General features: G+C 46.8%; 1 protein-coding gene across 2 annotated transcripts in view; it reads right to left on the reverse strand.

The window, feature by feature from the left end:
* Positions 1–25,425, reverse strand: part of DTNBP1 (dystrobrevin binding protein 1) — a 495,181-nt gene that overhangs the window by 39,446 nt on the left and 430,310 nt on the right. For both annotated transcript variants that reach the window (XM_078687921.1, XM_078687920.1), the window contains exon 8: positions 5,396–5,551. In XM_078687921.1, coding sequence (XP_078544047.1) covers positions 5,396–5,551 — 156 coding nt within the window. The remainder of the gene's footprint in view (positions 1–5,395; positions 5,552–25,425) is intronic.

Raw genomic sequence — 25,425 nt, forward strand, 5'->3', positions numbered from 1 at the left:
TTCCATTGCCATCGCGAATAAAAGCGGCGAGAGGGGGATTCCTTGACGGATGCCTCTGTGGATGGGGAATGCTTCTGAGAGGGCGCCGTTGATCAAAACCCTTGCCTTAGTACTCTAGTACAGGACTCGGATAATGTGTCGAAAGTGGGGGCCGAAGTCCATAGTGGCCAATACATCTTCCAAGTAGCCCCAAACCACCGTATCAAAGGCCTTCTCAAAGTCTATTAGCAGCAGGGCCAAGTATGGGGTGAGCAGGTGGCGATGGGCTAGGGCAAGGTGGAGGCGCCATATACAATGCAGAGTACTGCGATCCGGCACAAAACCGCACTGGTCCGGGTGGATCAACTCATGTAGCAAGGGGCAAAGACGCTGTGCCAACGCAGTAGCGAAGATTTTCATTTCAGTGTTGATGAGAGAGATTGGGCGATACTCTGTGCGGGAAGGGGGTAGGGTTTTCGGAATGACCACTATGGTGGCCACGTCAGTCTCAGGAGGAAAAGATCCCGACTCTACCACATGTTGAAAAAGGACCACCAGACGAGGAACCAATACGTCGGGGTAAGTCGCATAATATTACTGCGGAAAACCATTGGGTCCCAGCGTCCGCCCAGAGTTGAGTAGGGATATGGAGCCCTGGCTCTCCTCAGGAGTAAGGGGAAGTCGAGGTCCGCCGAAGCGGTCTGGCGTAAACTAGGGAGGTGGGCTCTGGTTCCATTCAGCAGGTCGGCTAGGGAGGCCCCGGGGGGCCGGGCAGAATAAGGCTGAGAATAGTAGCCAGCAAAGGCTTGGGCGATAGCCACCGAGATACAGGGGTGGGAACCCGAGGCGTCCCGGATTTCAGGAATAATTCTATTCGCTCTGGGGTAGGCGACCAGATTATGAAGAATCTTACCCTTTCTGTCACCCCATCCGTAGATCCGTGCCACGGAGGAGCGCCAGAGCATCTTGGCGGAATCCAGGGAGATCTGGCGGATCTCATCACGGAGCATCGCCATTTGTCTAGCTGAGTGGGCGTCTTCTGTATCACCCGAGGTTACCTCCAGCCACACGGCTTGTGTCTCGAGTTGGATCAAGCGTGTGGTCTGCTCCACCTATTTTGCATGGACCAGGCCTCTAGCCATTCCACGCAGAGTAGCCTTACCGGCCTCCCAGAGCGTGCCCGCAGAGGGAACCGAGCCCGTGTTGGTCAGAAAATAGTGTTTCAGCTCCACCGCAAGCGCGTCCCTGAGGTCCGCGTCTTGCAAAAACTACGCATTGAACCTCCATACTGAGCGCAGACCCCAGGAGGTGTGTCTCAGGTGAAGATAGCGGAGTGGTCCGAGATTCCCATGGGAGAATAGAGACATCAGAGACTAGCTGCCAGGTGGTGGCGGGAAAGAGGGAGCAGGTCAATACGGGAATGGGTATGGTGGGCCGCTGAGGGGTGAGTATACTGCTTAAGCGGGGGTGCCAGATCCTCCACGCGTCACACAAACCGAGGGTAGACAACCAGTCCGATAGTCGTTTCGAACAGGCAAGGCGTGATGAAGAGGGATTGCCTGTGGCGTCGAGGGTCGGCTGCATTACTGCGTTAAAGTCCCCCCCTATTATGGTGGGGCCTTGAGGCGGGGCAGAGATTACCTCCGTAAGATGGAGGAGAGTATAGGGAAGCGTGGCTGGAGCAATGTATGTGGAAAGGAAGTTGAAGACCTGTCCCTCAATTCGACCGGAGAGGGCCACATAACGGCCCTATGTATCATGCCTCACCTGCATAGGGGTGAAGGGGAGTCCACGCCGAGTCAGTATGGCCACCCCCGAGATCCCCGTGTGAAGCCCGAGTGCCAGACCCCATCGATGCCATATCGGGCAAGGAAAAAACATTGGGTTCCTAGGAGGTGTGTCTCCTGGAGGAAAAGTATATCAGGATATTGACGTTGGACGCTTTTGAGCATAGAAGTGCGTTTGATGCGGTCTAGTAACCCGTAAACGTCCCACGACAAGATGTGGAGGGACCTACCTTGGATGGGCATCTTGGAAACGGGTGGACAGGGGAGAAAAGAGCTGGAAGAGGCCCAGGCCTCGGGTGAGATGGCATGTCTCGGTTGCGAGAAAGGAATGGGGCTGTTGCTGGATGGTATGACCCATGTCGTTAAAGTGTGAATGTGAAGATTATCAGTGCAAACAATTTAGAAATTAACAACAGATGCAGAGCAGCATATAGTGACTCAAACGGAGCCAGAGGTAACAAAAGATGGAGGGCAATGCCCCCCCTCGAACCCCTTCCAACACCCTCCACCCTATACTTCCAAACACAAAGCATCTGTCGCCCCAAACTAAAACAAAAACAAGAAGCTGCCCTAAAACGGCTAGCAGGGCAAGTTGTGGTGACGGCGTTGAACCCCTCCATGCAATTGGATAATGTACTCTCAACATTTAAATAACATTTCCACAAGCCCCATGAGTTTCAAATCAACGTTGTTGCCATGAGACCTCCAATCAGAGTCCAGCATCATCTCCGGATTCCCAGAGCGCTGGGCTTCGAGAGAGATCTGAGTCAGAGAGAGCTGGGCGCAGTGACGACGTGAGATCTTTGTCATGGGCTAGGCTCAACAGCGAACTGACCCGGATGCGATCGCCCAGGGCAGAAGGGACCTCAGTGGAGTTCAGCTGCTGCGGGTCAGTCCCGGGCGATTTAGAGTGATCTTCACGCCGTTCTCCCCTCCTGCGTGAATGGTTGTATCTTTGCGGTTGCTTGGGCGGAGAAGGGCCTGACATGGGAGGGGGAGTGGCAGGATGGGCTCCCAAAGGCTGTTCTTCCGTGAGCCATGTCCAGGCCGCTTGGGGGTATCAAAGAAGATTGCTTTGTCCTGGAAAACTACTCTGAGGCGGTCTAGGAAGAGGAGCCCATAACGCAGGCCCAAATTACAGAGTTTCTGCTTAACCTCTGTATAAGTACGACGTCGGTCCTGAACGTCCCTGGTGTAATCTGGAAAGATCATTGTGGTATTGTTCTGAAATTTCAAGGGGCCATGGAGTCGGGCTTCTCTCAGGATAGCGTTTCTAACACCAAAATTGAGGATCCGGATGATAATAGGATGTGGGGGTGCCCCGTGGGGGGTTTGGCCGCCAAAGAGCAATGTGCGCATTCGATGGCAAACCACGGCGAGAGGGCCTCTGCAGGTATCCAGGATTTAATCCAAGTCTCGAAGTTGTCCGCATGTCCCTGTTCAACATTTTCAGGAAAGCCTACGAGGCACAGGTTATTCCGCCTTGAGCGATTCTCTCCGTCCTCTGCTCGGCTGTGAAGCTCCTAGGTCTGGGTCTGTAGGCGGGCCACCTGCATTTTCAAATGGTTCAAGTCATCCTCAGTGGTGGAGATACGCGACTCTGCCTCCTGGCGGATAAGGGTCAAATCAACCCGCACCTCGCTGATCTTGTTTTCCACGGAGGCTTGAGAGGTGCTAATCGCCTGGAGGATATCCGAGAGGTCACTCCCCACCAGGGGGGCCTCCAGACGCTCCCCTTGTCGGCCTGTGGTCGGCAGTGGTGTATTGGTCCATATTGGTCTAAGTTTGTGGGGCCAGAGTCTTTGGGGCACGGACCCTACCCATCTTCGCCGTGAGCACCGGATCTGGATAGCCCTCAGGACGGATGGAGAGAGCAGAGGCAGCCGAGTCAGTCCTTCGGGGGGTGGGGGTATGGGCACCCAACCTGTCAATATTCAGGCCCGGGTGCAAAATCCACCCCGGTCGGGGCCAGGGAAGTGGTCCCAAGTTACCGGGGTCCTCCGTGCCGCCCGAGCCACGTGGCCGAGGCCAGGCGTGGGCTCCTCTTCTATATGTGCACTCGTTACAAGACGTGGGGCGAGGGTCCCCGGCGCAGCCATACAGGTCTGGCAGGCCGAGTGGGTAGGAGGCAGAAGGGCCCACAGTGGCCTTGCCCAACCGGGGTAGTGTCACAGCGCCTGTCCGTGCAGCGTTGGTGTAGGCACGAAGGATCCAGCTGAGGCGGAGGGGTTACACGCCAACCGTGGGGGAGCAGGGGGCTACTCGACACAGCAGCTGATCCTCAGGCTCAACCCCAACCACCGGGGAACGTATGGATGGAGGCCCCAGACCCTCTCCCATTGGGGGTTCATGCAGGTTATGTTGGTGCCCTTACAGATCTCGGCCCCAGGGAAGCTCTTCAAGCATCCTCGGCGTCCCTATGTGGGGTGGACCAGGAGGTGAAGGCCGCGGAGGACCCACGGCCGCTAGTTGTGTCTCTCCAGGCCAGCCCTCTGTGCACTGGAAATGCAGGGGTATATTGTGGCTCTAGGGGCGGCTGGAGGAGCCGAGCCAGGCTCTGCAGTGCCACCAGGAGAGGCAAGGGGAACACAGAATCAGTGGGCCTCCCAGGACAGAGGCATCCCACCCGCCGGTAGGCAGCTATGGAGGCCTTCACCCCGCAGCCCCAGCACTCCAGAAGGTTATCCCCAGCGGGGGTGGCGAAGCAAGCCTCCCGTTCTCTCGAACGCAGGAGGAGATTAGCGGGGGCGGTAGTACAAAGAAGGCAGCACAAGTCAGTAGGAGAGAGGGAGGGGGGCCAGGAGCATCGATGTCGGCACCTCGCACGCCGCTACCCGACGAGGTAGCCGAGCTGCAGGCTGGTCTCACTCACGGGGTTGGCACCACGTCGTGTGGAACAGATTGGGCCCCTTCAAGAGGATCGGCGGGGTCTCTCAAGCCGGCACCTCCCGGACCTAGAAGGTACACCTCATCCGCCGGCCCCCACGGACGCCGGGCCGGCACCCAGAGCCCCTCAGCTCCGGTCCTAGACATTGGCACAGCGAGCGCAAGAAGCGTGGGGGCGAGGGCACAACAGTGGAGCCATGCCGGTCGGGCAGAGCAGCGTACGGGAGCGAGGCCAGGCACTGCAGGAGATCGCAGGTTGAAAGGGGCGCCGCACCGCTGTCCTCAGCAGTCAAAGACGCCGCCTTCACTGCAGGACCTCAGCGGAGGCTACCATCTTGCGGCCCCGGGGCGGCAGGAGAGTAAAGACCAGAACTAGGCGCCGGAGGCTCAGAATCGCCAGACAAGAAGACCGGAGCGATCCCCTCAGCACAGGGAGCCCCACAGGCAGGTAGGAAGAGCGGATGGCTGCTGTTAAGCAGAGGATGTGAGGCGGGGGGAGGGGTCCGGAGCACTCTTAGAGTGCGACCGCCATCTTGATGCCTCAGGCCACGCCCCCATTAAAGAATCCTAATGGCTTGTTGTGACTTTCATAGCCAAAAGAAAGTGGGAGGAATAAAAAGTATTACATAGAGTCAATAAAGTTACACAGAGCTACTAGACTGACAAGAGCATACATTAAGATCTGTAATCTCTAAAGTTAAGGTGATTTTTTTGTGTGGAAGTCAAATGGCTTTAAGACATACCTCGCCTCTTTGCAATCTGTAAATATCCTGAAGAGAGGTACTGCTCCATATCCTCTTGAAAGGCTTCTTCAAAAAACTTTTGACGCTCCTTTAATTTCATCTGTTGAGCATGCTCCATGTTCAATATTTTCTGGTTATGTTCCGAATCTAATTCAGCTGAAATTTCAAAAGACACAGTAAAGCGTTAGTGAATTTGATTTTTGTATGAAAGCATGTTCTTACAAAAACTAGCAGCCATGCACATTTTGTACTGCACTGCACATAGATGAGTGAACATGTCTACATATGAACTCACTAAAATGAAGTCTGCATGTGCTTCAGATGGACATAGATTCCAGCGTTTACTGTTTCACTACACTTTTGAAAGATGCCATCAGATGTTCGTCATTATTGAAAATCAAAGTTTACTATAGCACCTTGTTGAAAATCATGAGCTTCAAGCTATGTTGTGAAAAGGCAAGGTTATATTACAATCACCAAATATCATAGGTTTGCCATTGTTATGGCTCAAAAAAACAAAGACTTACCTTCTGTAATGCCCTTTCTGGTCCAGACTATCTGACCACAGATTCCTCACCTTTTAAGTATTTCTCAGGCGTCATACTGGATCCGGAAACTTTTGAGCTGTACCTCTGAATGCTGGGTGGAGGCACCATGTGGCTTTACACTGACTGTGTTCTGCTCCGGAAATGACGTGTGGGCCTCTACATAGGTGTCACTCCTGCATACTGTTAGCTGCTTCTGAAGCGGCCTGTGCCCTAAGACGCAGAGCCACAAAAGCAAACTGGCTTTGACCAGTGTGCAAATTCCTAGATTTGGGATCTTAATATAGGTTAGGGCCCAATTCACAGAACAAGGAGAATGGGTGGCTTCATAAGAAATTTGCAGTTAGGTAGAGACTCTACTTTTAAGTGTGTTACTAAATGTAAGTAACTTCTACTGATGGAGACTTCTAACTGCAGATTCCTCACCTTTTGAATAGATACTTGAGCAGTACCTATTAAGAGGTGGGCCTGTGAATATTTCCAAACCAACAAGTCCTGTAGAACAGGAACTCCACCTGCCAAAGCAGTGGTAGAAGCTTTGGCCCTGGTAGAATGGCTTGCGGACCTTCCGAGGGCTGCTTTTTGGCCAATGTGGAGCAAATATTGATGCAGAGTACGGTCCAGCAGGTGAAAGTCCTCTTCTTTATGGCCTTGCTTTTTTCGTGGCACCGAACCTCATAAAGAGTTGATCGTCCACCTAATCTTTTCTCAGTGCTTCTTAAGGTCCAAGCAATGGAGTCTCTCCTCCTCCTTAGAGAAGTGAGGCAGTGCATAAAACACCAGCAGGGGGATAGTTTGACCGACATGGGACGGAGTCACATTTTTTGGCAAGAAGGGTGATCGCATCGGCAGAACCAGTTTGTCTGGGAAGAAGGTGGTGTAAGGTGGGTTAAACCAGAGAGCCTGAAGCTCACTCACTTGATGATGAGTGAAACCTTCCTGAGGGTGAAAAGAGGCAAAGGACAGTTGTTAAGTGGCTCTAAGGGAGTGCCCATTAAGTAAGTGAGGACCAAATTAAGGTCCCACTGCGACATGGCGAAAAGAAAAGGTGGAAACAAGTGTTGCGAGATCTTTTAAAAAACGCAATTCAGCCAATGATTTAACAATGAGGGCTAGGCCGGCAACCACAAAAAGGCCAAAAGGTACCCCTTAACTGTGACCAAATCAAATCCTTTTCCAGGAAAAGATAAAAGGAACAGAACAGCAGATAACTTGGCCTGGAGGGGGTCAATGTGACGTGTGCTGCATCAAACCACAAATCTGTCTCAACGACAAGTGTATATGGTTTTGTCGAGGGGTGCCTGGCTGTCAAGATGACATCAACCACCTCTGGGGAAGAGCAAAGGTGTTCAGCTTTTGTCGCTTAATCTTTATGAATGAAGGTGGAGATTAAAATGGCGTAGAACCCTGCCCCATTGTGGCAACAGCAGGTCATGCTGGAGGGGCAGCCTGATCGGAGGACAAATGCTCAAGCCCCAGAGTTCTGGATACCCTACTGTCCATGCCAATCTAAAGCCACTAGGATAACTTGGGCCCTTGTTCCTGATCTTCAGAACTCGAGGCAGGAGTTTCGAGTTCCCCTCTAGGAGGAATCAGCCCCGTACAGAAAGGTGTGTTGGAAAATCCAATGCACAGTACTGCTGAAATAGCACATTCTCAGCAGTGGCGAACAGCTCAAGCCAAGGCTCTCTCAATTTGCAGAAAATACCTTGCGTCACCTCGGGGTCTAACTGCCACTCATGATCCACTGGGGATCAATGGCCAAGCTGGTCTGCCATGCCATTAAAAGATCATGCCTGGTGGTACACCACCAGAAAGATCCCTTGATGGCCCAGCGGTGTAGTGCCTCCTGGCACAGGGCCCAGGAAACTACATCACCCTGTTTGTTGCAATCCCACATGGTGGTGGTGATGTCCTTAAGCACCTGCACCAGCCTCCCTTTTATGGACCGAAAGAAGACTTTCAACACCAACTGGATGGCCCTAAGCTCCAGGACGAGAATATGAAGCTGGGCCTCCACTGGAGACCAGAGGCTTCTGATATTCACCTCTACCATATGGTCACACCAACCCATAAGGGACACATTGGTCAGACTGCCAGCTCTGGGTGGGGTGGGGTAGAGAGCAGGGTCTGTTGCTGACCCAATCGTGGTAGAGCACACATCGCTGCATATCTTTCACAGACTCCCTCAAAATTTGGTCGGAGAGATACCCTTGATGTTGCTCATGCTGCGACTTCAGATCATTCCTGCAGAGCCCGCTTGCCACCTGCACTGCTTGACCAGCAGTATGCAGGAGGCCATCAGTCATAGTAGCCTCAGAGTCAACCTCACAGAAATCCAGGATGGAGTCTGAAAGATTAGACTTATACTCTGAATGTCATGGACTCTCCTTTTGAGGGAAAGGCATGAAACCAAACCGTGCAGAGAATTACTCTGATGAAGGGGAGCGTCTGAGAAGCAGTCAGGTGTGACTTCAGCATGTTGATAGTGAACCCCAAAGATGACAGGAGGTTCACCTTCAAAAGCCACTCATCAAAATACGGGAAGACTGGAACTCCTTACCTCCGAAGTGTGCTGCTATCGCCACCATCACTTTCGTAAACATCCTAGGGGCATCGGTGAGACTAAAGGCGGTACAGTAAACTGAAAATGCTCCTGTCCCACCACGAACTGCAGGACATTCCAATGGATATGCAGGACAGGATTATGGAAATGGACGTCCTTCAGGTCTAAAGTCACAATAAAATCTCCATGGTCAAGGGTAGTCAAACCCAGGCCAGTGTGAGCAGCTTGAATTATTCCTCCCAGAAGAAAGCGCTGAGAGGGCACAGGTCTAAAATAGGACGAAGGTCTTCGTCCTCCTTCTGCACAAGAAAGAAGTGTCAATAACAACCACGACCTACTTCTGGCACAGGCACCTGCTCAATAGCCCTTTTGGCCAAAAGGGCTTGCACTCCCTATCATTAGACAGACAGATGGCCCTCCTCCAGTCACTCTGAGGATTGTGGAAGGTGCGAAGGAATGTCAATGAAAGGTAGGGTGTACCTCTTCAGGACAATCTGCAGGACTCTTCTGTCCGATCTGATGGTCTGCCAATTCGGAAATACTCATTCGATCCTGCCTACAACTAGGTAGCTGTGCTCCGCTAAGGGCATGCTAAAGGACTTTGGCACTTGGGGCGGAAGTAGATGCAGCGGTTCGCTGGCCCTGCCCATGGAGGCGTTAGAAGCCTTGACCACGAGGGTGGCAGACGCAGTGGCCACAAAACTGCTGTGGATCTTGTTGGGCTGAATGGGCTAACGATATGGGGTGCCTCTGCTGAAACCACGAAAGGAACGGTGGGGCTGATGCGGCTGGCGACTTGGGGCAGATAAGCCCAGACAGCGAGCAATGGCCCTGCTCTCCTTTATCTTCTCCAGACCCGAATCAGCTTTGTCTCCAAACAGGTGAGTCCCAATAAAGGCCATGTCCATAAGGGAAGATTGGACATCGACTGAAAAAACAGTTGACTGAAGCCAGGCATGACGGCAAATGGCACCAGGCATGACGGCAAATGGCAACACTAGTGCCACTGGCTTGTCCAAAGGAATTAGTGGTTTCCATGCCACAACAAATCCTGAACTTGGAAGCATAACAACCGTCTTGTATGGCCTGGATTAGGACAGGTCGGAGGTCTTCTGGGACATCAGGGGAGGACTTGAGCCACAAATCTTTAAGAGCGTGATAATAGCATCCCTGAAGACAGCTGCTATTCACAGATCTGAGGGCCAAGCTGGTGGAAGAAAATACAGTCTTCCCAAAGAACTCCAATCGTTTGGACTCCATATCGGGGCTTAGTAGTCAGAAGCATATTCTGGTTCATCCTACTGGTAGACACCAGTACTACCATGATTTCAGGGTGGGGGTGCTGAAACAAAAATGCAGAATTGCGTGGAGTAGGGCAAGAGAATCTCAGTCTGATGAATGACTGGGGGGCCAGAGCAAGGTCTGACCCAAGCCCCAGAAGGGTATCTGTAAGGGCCTCATTGAAGGCCTAGAGGCTAGAGGTTTACCCTGGCTGGAGCACGTCTACTTGGCGTAAGAAGCGTTCTCTTCAGGAGTAGAACCAAGGAGTGAGAGAAGCCCAGAATTAAGGAAGTATCAAGACAATTGGCAAAGGTCATCAAACGAATTTTCCTCATAGTATGGTTGCCTAATCTCATAATCAGCATGGTACTCACTGTCTGAATCTGTGACAAATAAGAAATTAAACATATGTGTCCTTCCTTGTGGGGGTGGTGGTGTTTCAATGGAAGCAGAGTGTCCAAGTAGGAGTAGCACAGACATAGTGCACAATGGGCATCTCATCCTCTGGCTTCAATGGAGTCGACATCGGTGTCAATGCTCCGTGGAACTGACGTGGCACCAGAATGGAAGCCGGAGGAAGCTCAGTGCTGGATTCAGATCCTCCAACTGGCACCAGCAGTGCCCCAAATGGAGGGCCCCTAGGCTCCATGGAGCCCAAAGGGGTACCAGAGGGTGTCGGTAAGGATCCGAAGAAACAGAGAATGACCGTACAGAACTCTGTGATCTGCCTCTGTGTCGTAGACCGCTCTAGAAACTCAGGATGTGCTGGTACAAGTTGCGGGATAGGCTTCAATGTCAATCGACTTCAAGAGAGAGCTCGAGAGGCACGTTGACGCCCTAGCACCTTTCTTTGGACTACGAGAGTGGAAGGAACGGGCAGAGTCCTGCTTGGGTGTTTTATGTTTTTTCTTCAACTTTTTCAAGGACTTGGAGCGGGAGGATGACAACCTCGAGAAAGCCTCCTGCGACTTCTGGACTGTGAACAATCATCCAACTTGGACCAGTCTTGTTGCTGAGACATACAGTGCTTGGTGACAGAGTTTCAACTAGTGGTCTCACATGGCTTTCCGATTTATCGACATGCAGCCACTGCAAGCCTTAGAGTCATAGCTTGCCCTCAGGCACCATGGTCAGACGAGGATCTGACAAAGATATTTGTTTGCGACAGTCCTTGCCGGTTTTAAAACCTGTCACTTTGAAAAGTGACATTTAACTTTCACACTGGATTTTTTAATTTCTGAGGTAAACATGTTACAAGAGGTTGTTCTGGATCCACATCCGGTGATGCAGAAAGAAAGCAACTGATTTGAGTGTGCGAGAGTGGCTCCTTTATGGGCCTACCATGTCATTTCCGGTGGGGAAAGGAGTCAGCACAGAGCCGCATGGTGTTACTCACTAGTGCATTGAGGTACTGCTCAAAACTTTCAGGTAATATTTTAAAAAGTAAGAAATCTGTAGTTATAAGTCTCTATCAGAAATTGCTTTGCTTGATCAAACATGCGGTAGTTCCACAACCGACTGTTGCAAAATTTGCAGAGTTATTTCACTGCAACTTTACGGATATGGGGTACCCTCAAAAGTGTATCAATACCCTTAAGGTTACTCAACAAGGACATTGATAACCCTGTTTCCAAAGTTTTTGCCAAAGCCCCAGATTATCAGAGACTGAGCATACTAACAGAGAACTGGTCGAACATCACCAGTTTACATAAACTATCAAAAGAGACTGAGACCACCCGAGCACAAAAATAGAATGGAATTAAACAAAGACTTCGTTTCAATTTACTGACAAAAACTGCTGAGGCAGCGGTGCACATGCTCAGAAACGGGTACACTTTAATTACTCGGAGAGAAAATTCCATATCCCAAAATGTTTGGCAGTACAAGGTCTTGGGGATACCAGAGAAGCCTGGAAGAGACATTTATGCATGGCCAAGGACAGCCTAGCAAAAGCACAGCTCTAAATTATTCAAAATTCATACAAGTGAATACAAAGTTGCATATTGATGATATAAAGGGAATTGAAGTTATACATTCATTAAAAATTATTACATCACAGGAAGTGATGTCAATGACATGAGGGAACTGTTAAAAAAATTGAAGGTGATTAAAATAACATCGATCCACACTATAAAAATACATACTGAAAATAAAACTGCACTGAATGTTTAATAGGTACACGTCTCTGGGTAAAATGTATTACTGGCAAAATGTGGCATATTGGTCTGCTGTGTGCAGAACGTTCTCTCTCCCCAACCCAAGGAGATGGACTAGAGTACACCCAGTCGAACAAAAGCCTTTCTGGTTGTAAACAAACCTCATATATTAAGTTTAGGTTCCATCCTTCCTCAATAGGGGCGGGATTCAGACAGCTCAACTCGATCTCTAATTCTGTGAGTCAAATCAAATTTCTAATTTTTGCTTGCATTCATTAGAGTCTTGGCCTTTACGTGAAGAATGGAAAATTAGGAAGGGAAAGAAAAAAGGAAAGTAAAAAAAAAAAAGTTAATTAGAAAGAGTTGGCAGCCCATGGACAGTGGATTGCTTTATCACGCAGAACGGTGGGAACATTCCAAAGCTGCTCTTTGATTATCCAACCTGGGCAATTTGGGAAGAGTTCTCCTTCCGGTTAGTCTTCAATGGGGGGCAGTAGGACTAGGTAGCTAAAGTTCTCTGTAGTAGTTTGTTCCAGACTGAGCGTCAGAGACATTGTGATTTTTGGCTGTGCTGGATTTTCCTCCCCTTATCTCTGCTAGTTCTCCGGAGGAATGGGTCACTTCGCTTGTCACTTTTATCTGCCTGCACATAGGTCACTTTTTCATCAGCTTCTTTGGACTAACTTTGCATTGGCTGCTTTTATAAGTTTGTATCTACGCAAGCAGAAAATACTTGAGGGAATGTCTTCTTTTATTCCGAAGATTCAGGTGTATGAGTCTTTGCACGAGAAGCCTCGGTTTTGGGAAGACATCTTTAACCATATACCCCTGACTAAGAAATGCGAAGGGGGGCAGTATATTAACAGGAACATGAATGGAATTAAAGTCACAACCTAGAATTTTACACCAATCACAAACTTAAACCCATAACAATTCTGTTAAATTCAAGCACTAATCTGAAACCATATGTTCTGAAGCCCTTGATGAGTGAAAAACATGTTTAAAAGAAATAACAATGAATTATTGCGAGAAGGACACTTGCACAGACACCCTCAAAGGTCACTATTTTAAGTCACAACAACCTGGAAAAAGGGAGATTTCTACTAAATTGTGAAGAGTGTCACACTGTACACAACTAACTCTAATGCCTACAATAAAGACCAGGGGGCGAAAAACGAAACAGGAAAATACTCTGAACATAAGAAGTGTGATAGATTTCTTCTATAATCATGGAGGTGGCTCCCCTCGCCACTATAATTTCATAAAAACACAATTGTGTGGATTTATACAAGGGATAAAATACCTCCTGCCGTACATGATAAGGCTACTACAAGTCACCGGGGAGTTCCATACCCTTTATAAGGTTATGGAACGCCAAGCAATATCATTATCATGTACGACAGGGGGTAATTTATCCCATATAATACATGGCCACACCATCATCTTTCCCACAAACACCTGGATCCTTGCTAGCTCTCTCATTTGAAAGAAAGAGCCTGTTTGCAAACATGAAGAATAAAAACAGAACCTCTAGTGAAAAATTAAACACTTCAAACACCTGTTATATATGTGTTGAAAAAGATATTGGTAACAGTTCAATACAAGTCAGTTTAAAAAAACAAAGCAGCAGTAGTTCGGATACATTCAGAAAGATTCTAACTTATCTATAATTATTTAAAGAAGGAAAAATATATATGTTCTGTGTGCTAGTCACAGTAAACTAGAACAATAAAGTGAAGGGAGAAAAGCAATGTTTCATCATTTTCCTTGCTTTAAACAGCTGCTCATTGACCTGACTGGCCTGCATTTCACCTCTGCTATCGGCTCTGGCAGCAGGCATTGTGATGTCAGAACTCGACTGTAATAACTTATTACAGTTGACTTTGCGACGTAGGCGATTATAAAGAGATTAGAGACAGGCGTTTTTTACAGGCCTTGCAGAATCCCATGTATTATAAATGTATCAAGTTTTCCAGTCCACACTGAAAAGTTCAACATGGATAATTTAATCAGAAAGACTAATGATGAAAAAGGCAGAGTCGCCGGCAGTTAATAATTCATCGCCATTAAGAGATGAATTTTTTGACCTGTTGTGAGGAACGTCTTTGAAATACACAAGTTAATTAATCTCGTCTCCAAATAAATCAAGCACCGCAACAAGCATTCTCATACCGACAATCATGAGCACCAACCAATATCTTACCATCACTCCAACAGATGAGAAACATATCCTATTATGGCATAAAAGGCCAAACTGTGATTTGATCATTCCAGCAGCTACTTCCGACCATAAAGCAAGCAGCTGTCAGAGGGAAGAGGCATGAAGACAAAGAAATTTTCCTTAAGGAAAAGCCATTTGTCTGTTTTAAATCGAGCACGTAGGCAAGCAACCACGAATCTGCAGTATGCAACCTGCTGCTGAGGATGTCCCCCTCCATCCCTTCCTGTCTTCGTGAAATAACTCTTGCCGCTTCTGCTATTTATACTCTCACTGACAAACGCTTTGTTTTTACAGAACACGAATGACTTCGCTTGAGAATCAGTTCCGCTCTGTTTAAAACAAAACGCGTCTGCGGGGCCTATTACTTGAAATTACCATCAAAATCCCCAAAATGGCCTGCAACGTTTATGTCAGATGTAATGATTATCTTCAAGAGGAGCCAAAGGAAATTTCATGACATTCAGGAAAGCCTCCGGGGAAACTATGGACTCTAATAATAACTCCGAACTGCTAGTGGGATTGGTAGCTTCGTCAGGCTCCCAGTGTGCTGCTTCGCATTGTATCATTAAGCAAGCAGGACTGGGCCAAGGTATAGCTTTTATCAAATGAAGCAGGCGTTGTTAGTTCATCTATAGAAATCTGTACTCTTGAATTATTATCTCTTCACACTAATCTATCTACCAGAACAATCTTTTAGATATGTTCTCTCTGGATGGGAAATTCCTGATTACACCCTTCAAATTATCATAAAGGAACATTCATGGTGTATTACTGATCTAATTTAGAAATTAGACTATACCGGTTTTCTCCAAAGATTGCCACATGTGTCACTGTGCCAAAGGACTTTACCTCCAAGCCACTTCTAATGCATACCATAGCTCTAAAATAACCACACACGTTACTAGAGTGTGTACAGGTCATATTAATTAAAAATTCACATGCTGACTGAAAATGGGGCTGGGTAAGGTATGCAGGAAGAGGAGGAGAAAGGCAGGTCCTTCAACCCATGAGTGTAGACTGAGCCACAGTTTCTCCTGGTGGATTCTCTCCAGGGGGCAGTGTTTCTTGCAGCCCACTGTTTATCTTGTGTTGGACACAGCAGCGGTAGATGTTGCTTTTGCATTCTTGAAGAGTGACTGCAGGGACATAATGTATTGCGCTCTTCAAACCACCTGAGTGGTGTTGGTGATATGCGAGTCTTAACTGAGGTGCTATTCATGAGCTACTTTGACAGTACAGATCACCCTTACTATATGTTCCCTGTCCCCTGGCCATTGGGACAATTCCGACCTACTAGTTTTCCCTCATGTTCTAGTATCCTTTCCCTGGTATTCCCAACCCTGCCACACTGCATCAGTTTCTTTGTTCAATGCTATTTGCGCCCAAGTCCATCTGTCCCCTAGTTTGATAGTCTAAAGGGCTAATACCTTGGCTTTGGGCTGCAGAACCAATCCCCATCGTGCCTATAATGTTCGAGCATTAGCTTAGCTGAACCTGTGGAGCAGGTGCTGTTCAATCAATCAATCAGGAGTTTGTTAAAGCGCGACTACTCACCCGTAAGGGTCTCAAGGCGCTAGGGGTGGGGGGGGGGGTTGGGGGGTGCAGGTTCCATTCCATCAAGGAGGGGGTCTGTCGAAGAGCCAGGTTTTGAGGTTTCTTGCGAAGATGGGGAGCGATGTTGTCTGTCTGAGGTGGAGCGGAAGGGCGTTCCATGCTTTGGCCGCGAGGAAGGAGAAGGAGCGGCCTCCCGATCTGGTCTTTCTGGTGCGGGGGACCACAGCGTAGGAAAGCTGGGCTGATCGTAGGGTCCTTTGGGGTGCGTGGAATTTGAGACAACTACTTGACCGCGTACTGCATGTTATGCCTTTTACTGTAAAGCGCAGCATACACCACTTTCACGGCCTCTTAAAGCTTTTGGGCGTGCAGCATCCACGTTAGTGTCTGCTGCTTGTGGTTTATTTCAGTGGAGGGTCTCTGTAAGGGGGGACAAATCAGTTAACTATCCACCAAACATATATATGGGCTGTCAGTGGGTCTTGTGTTTTGTTACAGTGTGTGTTAATGTCTCTTAGTGTTAATTGTAGCGAGTCAATGCATTCCATGTCCCTGTGTTGGGGGGGTCCCCAGTAATCACTCCGAGAAGGCTACACACACAGATACTCACTCGCCCCTTATCTCTAATAAATGCATTTACGTGCTGAATTTATTTTTCATGGTGGGGGAGGAGTAAAATATTCTTCCTGATTTCCGGTTGCCAGACTCAGAATTCAGTGTCCCGCCCCACACTAGCCGGTGCCCCTGAATCTGGAGATCCGCCAGACATTAGTTTTATGCATGACATAGCACATCAACAATTTCCAGACCTCTGGATAGGGAGCCGTGCATTATGGACTTCACTGCCGAATAGGGACTGAAAGTAACAGCATGGTGGAAAAGGTCGCTGAAGCTGTGAGGATGGTCTGGGAGAAAGTTCTTATCTAGCAGCACTTGTACTAGAATGACTGTTATTCCTAAAACAGGCATCCTAGAGGTCTAAGGAACAACAAACAATCCCTTGCATTGAAGGCCAGCAGTACTTGGCTGATGGACATCTTGAACGTGTCCTGCTGAATGAAGTGCTTCAAAAAGAGGGGGGTCTTCTTAGGAACAAAGTAGTAAAGGGAACAGAATCCCATGCTCCTTTCCTCTAGAGGCACCACCTCTACGGGCCTTTTATTCCACAGAGAAAAAACTTTTGCCTCTAAATTCGAGGAGTGTGCCAGAGAGAATGTCCTGGTGAAAGGGAAGGGGTGTGGTGGAAAGGGGAGAACAGGAAGGATAGGATGTAGCCCTTGCAGATTATCTGAATGTCCCACTGATCTATGGTGATTGTTTCAAAATAGGAGACCCCTCAAACCAGCCTCAGGTGGGAGGGAGAGCTAAAGAGTTATGATTTAGAGGTTTTGAGACAGCAGAGCCAGTGGAAGATTGTGCGAACTGGATCTGCTACAGTTGTTGGTGATGGATTCCATTGATCCACCACTACTCGAAAAGAATGTTAAACTTGTTGTGGCATTTGGATAGACTGAGGTGGATGTCTCTGTTGGTACTGTTGTGCCCTGAATTAGCCTCTACATTTCATGTACTGTTCGTGGAATTGCCTTGTTTGGTAGGCTTGGGCCAGCGAGCCAAAGCAATCTGTTCTTGAAGCACTGCACTGGAGGAATTGGCCTTCTCACCAAATAAGTGCTTGCCATCAAGGGGCATGTCCATAGCGTGATTTGGGGATCTCCGTAGAAGGCCGAGTAAAGCATACAAGCTCGACAGCACAGGGCAAGAGCCATGTCCATGGATCAAGACTGTCCTCCGAATCTAAGCTGCAATTTAGGATTTGTTTGGAAGTATACAAACCACTGTTGTCCAGACTAGAAAGACTTTAATGTGACCCAGGAGAGTAATAAGTTTGTTTAGCTAGCTTGCACAGGGTGTGAACAAAGCGGGTTCCAATGCATTTGGCACACTATGTGCAGAGGATGAGACTGTCAAAAGAAAATAATTTTCATCCCACAGAGTCCAAGCTTTTAGATTCTAAGTCTAAAGGGGGCCATGTGAAAAGCACTTGGGTTCAATTTTGCAGAGGAGACTTGGACTCCAGGACTTTTCAGTGAAGAGTGTGATGACAAGAATATCATATGACATGGAGCAAGCCTGTGCCATCTAGCTATTGGTCCGTGTACTGTTGGGCCCTAGAAGAGTTCTCCCTAGCAGCCAGAATAGGCTCTAATAATGCCTCACTGAAGAGTAGAGGAGGCTCTGAAACTCGAGAGGAGGACTGCAAGATCTCACTCAAAAACATTGGATTTCGACTTAACCATAGAGCAAATCACAACGCTTCTGTTGCTTTTTGTATGACTCTAGTGAACAAAGACTTCCTCCAAGGGAAGGTCAGAGGTCCAAGGGATATCCCATTCTGCAACCACTTGCATTTTCTAAGTCAAGCTGTAGGCTAGCGTCAATGTAAGACGCCAGCATCAGTGTAAGAGGGAAGGAGGCTATCAGCCTCCAAGTCATTGTCTTCTGTACAGTCATAATCCTTATTAGGCATTGTAAGAGCATCAGTAAGAAATGTTTTCATCAAGGCAAATGTTTGGGTCCATGGGAAGGAACTTTGCCAAGAACTGGTCATCAAAACAGGCCTTAATATTCTCTTTTGCCACTTGGATGTTATCAGTCAACTTCAAAGCCAGTGGCAAAATCGGCTCCAGTATCTAACACGACACAGGGGACAGCTGGTGCATGAATAGAATGGCACAGAGTGGGGTGCAGTAAAAAAAAAAAAATTAAACTTTGGTGCAAATTCAGTCTTTCACTCCTCAAAAACACTCTCAAGGTTACTGAAAAGACTTGTAAACAAGCGAGTCATGAAAGCGAGAGTTAAGATGATTAAGCCATATATTCTTTTACTTAATAATCAATCTTAGCAGATTTTGCTTTGAATTTAGGAATCAACGATCTACATCTGAATGTAAACTTGGCAAAATGGAATCCCAAAAGGGGTTACACGTCACTCGGTCTGCAAAGTAACTGAGCTCCATTAGACTTAAATCATGTTAACCGTGTGTTGAGGATTGACTATAGAAACCTTCTTTTATGCAGAATGTTACTAATAACATTACATTTCCCCAAAAATACTGGTTGTATAATCAATAAAAAAACTAACAGATTTAGAGATAGCAAGTTTTTAGAACGTTCATTAAAGTTATAAAAATAAATGTTTTATTAACTGTAAAGGGTTTGTATGTTCACACTATTGAGAATTATCAAACGAATATAAACGACTAACAGGAGGAAAGGTACAGTGCTGGTCAGCACAGTGAACAGCACCATCTTGTGGATACTTTTTGACAGACTATTTTCTTTCCTGTGTCGGGGAATGAATGAAACAGGAACGACTTCAAAGAGATGGCTTTTGTTCCAGAACATCAAGAAAACAATGCAAAAAAAAGAGCTAGATAATTTCAATGTGGGGAACTGAACAGCTCTCCATGGATCAAATCAATGAGGGGGAAAAAAAGTGCTATAAAGCGGCCAGCGTTGACGGAGTCATATCGCTTTCTGTAAAAAAAAAAAAAAGGGAGGTGAAAGGGGTAAGATGCAAAATGGACAAGGTGGGGTGGGAGGTGAAAGAAGCAAAACGAAAAAAAAAAAGTTAATAAAAAAATATTGACTGGATCAGCGCGATCTGCGGAAGGAGAGCAATCAAGCTGCACTTAGTCCAAGCTCCAGCCGAAAAAGAGAAGGTGACAGCCGCAGGAGCTGCCCAATAAGGAACAGCAAATAAGAGTGACAAATAAGCCAACCAATGTTAAGCAAAGTATTATCTGCAAGGCCCTTAGTGTATACAATACCCCTCGACAGCAGCGCATGCTGTGGCAGGCGAGACCCTAAGAAGGGGGCTCAAAAGACAGATTCGGATCAACACTTGTTTTTATTATTGGATAACCACTCAATTGCTGATTACGTGCTTGGAGCATGACCAGCCCCAGAGTGAATTATTTGAGCAAAACACGATTAGAACTTTCACATCTCTTCTACCATCGTTGGTGGTCAAAAATGAAACCAGGGTTGATAATACAGACACAGGAAAGAGATGGCGCAAATCACTTACTCTTCTAACATGTTAATTCAGGAAATCTTATGTTTACAGACTTTTGCCTTGGTTAGAAAATCGTAGGAGGCATGGGATGGCAGACTGACCTGGTAGGTTTACAGAGGTGCGCAGAGGTGATTACATTTGCTTGGCAATTTAAAGTACAAAAAAAACAACTTGTGGCCGTTTATGGAGACTTGGTCAGTAGTATATACTATCTTAAAAAATTACATCTAAGCATCACTTTTTTTTTAATCATGTTTTACGCTCAGTCCTCCCAGGCGGAAATTGTTATGTTGTCCTTGTCTGTGTGAATAAACATCAATAGGAGAAAGGCATTTTGAATACTTTGTCTTTGAAGCTATTATATAACACCAGCAGATATGATGCGACACCGTAGGAGCTTAATGACAACTCCATTTAGAGCTATGTTGTCAGTTTAATATAAGGAAATAAACTGATTGTTTTTAAGGTACAGTACAGTTTTGGTCCATGCACAAGGAAATATTAAGCTCTATCTTTAAGCAATCTAAATATTAGGTTAGCCGATGTTGCAGTGAAAAAAAAAAATAAATAATATATATATATATACACACACACATATATATCTTGACTTTGACTTATTTAATGAGGATTAATGAAAATATCCTACAGTTTAGTCAAACTTTTTCTGATTAATTCATTCTTAGTGACTCTGAAGCTGCATATTAGCAGGGGTTCTTTATTCGGTGCAGCGGCCTGTCACTTTTAGAACAATCATTCATCACAGTCGGGCCAAAAGCAAAATCCTGTTCTGTTCAGACCATGTCCTAAATACTCGAATGGAACAACCAGCAAGCATTGGCAACGCCTATAGGTCTCGTCCCTGGGAGAGCTTTTGACTTTTGCAATTGGGTGGGGGGCTAACGGGGAGAAAGGGTGGATAACAGGATGATTTTAAAAAGTACCATAAAGCAGCCAACGCTGGCCATTTCATAGCACTTTTTAGGTCCAGACTGCAGAGATGGGGGCTGGTAGGAAGGGGAGAGGAAGGAAGAAGAGCGAGAGTATGAGACAGAAGGACAGTGGGAAGGAGGAAAAAAAGCAAGAGAGGGGATGGCATTAGGGGAAACATGGAGAGAGAGATTGGAAGTGTGTCAAAGAAAATTAAATTATAGGGTACAGAAAGCACTGGAGTATGGCTTGGGAACACAGCAATAAAAACAAGCATTGGAAATGCAATAGGTCTCGCCATAGGATAGTTTTGAGTTTTTGGTGTGGAAAAGGTTTTTTTTTTGTTAAGTTTTTTCCCTTCTAAATAAAAGTATTAATTTTGTTTTTAGATTTGTGATTATTTTAGCAAATAGAGGGGGGGGGCGAGAGCGAAGGACGGAGGGGAGAGAGAGAGGGGGGGAGAGAGGAGAGAGAGAGAGAGATGAGGAGAGGTAATAGAGGGAAAGGGAGAGAGGGAGAGGGAAGTGAAGTAAAGGGAGAGAGGGAAAGGGAGAGAGGGAAAGGGAGAGAGGGAAAGGGAGAGAGGGAAAGGGAGAGAGGGTAGAGGGAGGGTTTAGAAGAGAGGGGAGGACGAGAGCGAAGGACAGAGGGGGGAGGGAGGGAGAGAGGAGAGCAGGCAGAGGGGGAGATGGGGAGAGGGAGAAAAATTAGAGCAGAGGGAAGGTAAAGAGAGGGAGAGAGGAGAGAGAGGGGGAGAGGAGAGAGGAGAGAGGGAGGGAGAGGGTGAGAGGAGAGAGGAGTGAGGAGAGAGTGAGAGGGAAGTGAGGGAAAGGGAGTGGGCGGGGAGAGAGAGTGGGGAGAGGGCAGAGCGGGAAGAGCTGCTCTCGGCAGGCTGGGGAACAGATGCTGCTGGGGAACGGATGAGGGGAGGTGCTGGCGGCTAGGGAGGCAGGTGGCGGAGAGCAAGGGGCGGAGCGGGAAGAGCTGCTGGCGGAGCAACCTTGTTATGGGCGATGTGTTGCTGTAAAGTGGATTATAGGCTGATCGACTAAGAGTAGACCACGGTCTATGTGTCAGTGTGAGTGATCTCAACATCACAGAACAAAATAGTGTCGAGCAGTTTATGCAATCTCTACAAGTTGCGCTACATTGCTGCGGAAACTGGAAGATGACATAGCGGGCGTTGTTGCCGAGACTGAAGATGGCCTCTCGCGCGGCGGTGAGCGCGTGCTGAATCAGCAGCGCGCAGCGGGAGGAGGCAGCCCACGCTCGGCTTCAGACACACAACTTGCTGTTTGTTGTCTTGGGAGCGGGAGTGTGAGGGTCAGGCGAGGAAAGAGCTGGTGGGCGTGGCTTTAAAGGGAAACCAACATTTCCGAATTCTGCTGCCAGTTTTTAATTTGGAAACTGTGGTTTTAAATTAAGAATTGTGGTGTCGGCGGCATGATCTCTCGTCTATGTTGTCGACTGTGATGCAGGCTCAGGATGGGACAGAAAACAGGCCTGGACACAAATATAAAAGTGGAATTAGATAGTTAAACAAGCAAAACAAGTCAAATAAGGAGACACGGCCGGCCAAGCGGCTGTGAAACTGAAAGCACGGCCGGCCGGCCGGCCGTGAAAGCCTTTGATCCGGCAGGGGGTGGAGCGGCACCAAGCTGGGCAACAGATGGCTGGCGATTTGATGCTGTGCACGCGCATTTTAGGTCTATGCGCTTGCGCATTTACCTAAAAGCGCACGGGCACAGCACCAAATTGCCAGTTAGTTAAAGTCTGTTTAAAGCCCTATAGTCTCGCTTCTCTCAATGCGCATGCGCATTGATAGGTCACGAGACCTAAAAACATTCGAACTGCAGTGTCATGCAAAGACACAGATGCACGGAGTGGTAGAGGAGGGGAGACGAAATAGGGATGGGATGGAGAGGAGAGGAAACCGGGGACGGCAGGGAAAAGTTAAATAAGCTTTTAAAATAAAGAGCTATGGAGCAGGCAGCAGAGAAGAGCACCAATGATGTCAATGAATGGTAAGCTATAGGCAGGTTCTAAGCCCAATATTAGAAACAAGTCTCGCAAGCGAGAGCACATATGCTAGCACATGCTTTCGCAGACTTGACCTAAAAATGGGGCACATCATTGCACTCCAACGGTACTGCTAAAAGGAAACGCAAAGGAAGTTTGAAAGACAGGAGTATTTGATGAACGCACCGCAGTTATACGTCTGATGCTGCCAGATTCTAAGGTCGATACAGAGGGCTCCTTGCTAGAAAGCGAGGAGTGTTGGTTTACAACAGAATATATTCTGCTGTTCTGGTATTGCAAACTGCTTAAAAAAATATGCGTTCCAAGAAAGAAGAGCATGAGTTCAAATATGCAGTAACAATTCAGGCATTTCATCGTGTCTACCTCCCCAGGAAAATGTTCCAAAAGTGTAAGCGTGCCATCACGAGAATCCAGGCTAATGTGAGGATGAGGCAAAGGCAGCATTATCACTGAGCTCTTAAGAAAGCTGCGCTCTTTGTTCAAACAATATAGGGTTTAAAAATGCGGGCAAGGAATTTTATTTATCAGGATAGTTCCCAGATTCAGACTTGCATTTTAGTTTCCAACAATAGTATGATAAAAACAAATCGATATCTGGTATGATTATAATCTAAGAATCTAACACTCAATTAGAGAAAGAGACCATTCAAACGATATAGTCAGAATAAGGATGAAAAAACATGAAAAAACACGGGATAATCTTTTTGAAAAAATAATTCTTATTTATATTACTCATAAGTTCATAGGGTACATATCAAAAATTCACGTTGATTGCAATGCTTACAAATGAAAAAGGAGTTTGACAATACTTCCTGCAATTCATTTGAAAAAAGTCCAATCCAGAGATAAAAACAGTAAGAGACATCTATTTTTCATAAATTAAAGTTCACTTATATAATTAACGAGTCACATGAGTGCTGACATCGGGTGTCAGCACTCATGTGACTCAGAGAGACTTCCGCGTTTCATTCCGAGAGACTTTTGCGTTTTGCCTTCACAAATTGGAAGCAAAAAGTGTGAAAAGAAAAAGAGGACGACTGGTCCTTGAAAAAGAAAATGTGTTTAAAGATAAGTCCTGGAGACAATGAAAATCAGAAAATAACTAGGACTAGCAATGAGAGTCATCTGACCGTCTTCGATCTTTGGGTCACAATTGGATTCACTTACAAAGGGTCACTGCTACATGCATACTGAGTTGTCCTGAAGAAGGTCTGAAGGATTAATAAAATTGAAGACCGAAACGTCGACTACGTAGTCCATTTCTCCATGTGTTATTAATTATATAAGTGACCTTTAATTTAAGAAAAATAGATGTCACTTACTGTTTTTATCTCTGGATTGGACTTTTTTTCAAATGAATTGTAGGAAGAATTGTCAAACTCCTTTTTCATTTGTAAGCATTGCAATCAACGTGAATTGTTGATATATACCCTATGAACTTATGAGTAATATAAATAAGAAATATTTTTTCAAAAAGATTATCCCGTGTTTTTTCATGTTTTTTCATCCTTATTCTGACTATATCGTTTGAATGGTCTCTTTGTCTAATTGAGTGTTAGATTCTTCGATTATAATCATACCAGATATAGATTTGTTTGATCAGACTATTGTTGGAAACTAAAATGCAAGTCTGAATCTGGGAACTATCCTGACAAATAAAATCTCTTGCCGGCATTTTTAAACCCTTTATTGATAGTATCTGCCCAAGCCCGCAAGGGTATATTGGGTTTTCCAACTTTCCTTTTTCTTCTCTTTGTTCAAAGACATTACAGTTGAAATAAGTGCTTCATGCAGCGTAAAGCAGAACCTAGGTCCTAGACACAAGCGGGAAGCTTGTCTTCGTTTGCAGGTTGCGTTGAGGGGGCACTAGATCAGGAAACAAACGCACAAGTGGAATAAAGCTGAAACTGTCCAACAAGTCCAATATAGGATGTTCCATCAAAGACAACTCTACCTCAGACTCCGCAGTGCCACAAATGTGACCCAGCGTCATTTCGCTGCATATAGTGTACAGCTTTAGCAGAAGGTTCTCGAGAGTCAAAGCATCTGAAATCTGCATGCAGGCAGCATACCGAGGATACAGAGCATGGAAAGTCCTTAAAATGCAAGTCAGAGCAGCACTGAAAATATAGACCTTTTATAGAGCTAACTGTGCTCAGAAAGATGATCTGTTAAACTTAACGGCATGCCTTACAATTCAGAGATTTACTAGGGCCCACCTCATTTCTAAAAGAAAATGACTGCCTTTCTTAAAGGGGACGGAGGCTGCACTGTGACTATAAGCAGCTTATCGTTTCTAGGTTGTCAGAAGGAAATACAAACGCAACATACCGCTGGTGAGGTGCTTCAGTCCTCCTGCAGGAAGGCTGTGGCTCAAACGCAGTTCGCTTGCACTTAATAAAGACACATGCATTTTTCTCCTGTTAAACCAACATGTCAGAGACTACCGCTTACAAAGCTTCTGAACTGGCGAGAGGTTGTGGCGTAACGGTCAGAGCTGTAGACGTTGGAACTGGGGAACCGGGTCAGAATCTCAGCGTCGCCTCAATATCCTGTCTAGCTGTGCAAATCACTTAATCGGCCCGTGTCAAAAAAACTAAAATGAATGTATCTGTTCTTCATCTACAGTGCTCCAATACCTTCATGTCGAGTTCGGCTA

Source organism: Lissotriton helveticus, chromosome 4_1 (assembly GCF_964261635.1).
Source record: "Lissotriton helveticus chromosome 4_1, aLisHel1.1, whole genome shotgun sequence".
Classification (NCBI taxonomy): domain Eukaryota; kingdom Metazoa; phylum Chordata; class Amphibia; order Caudata; family Salamandridae; genus Lissotriton; species Lissotriton helveticus.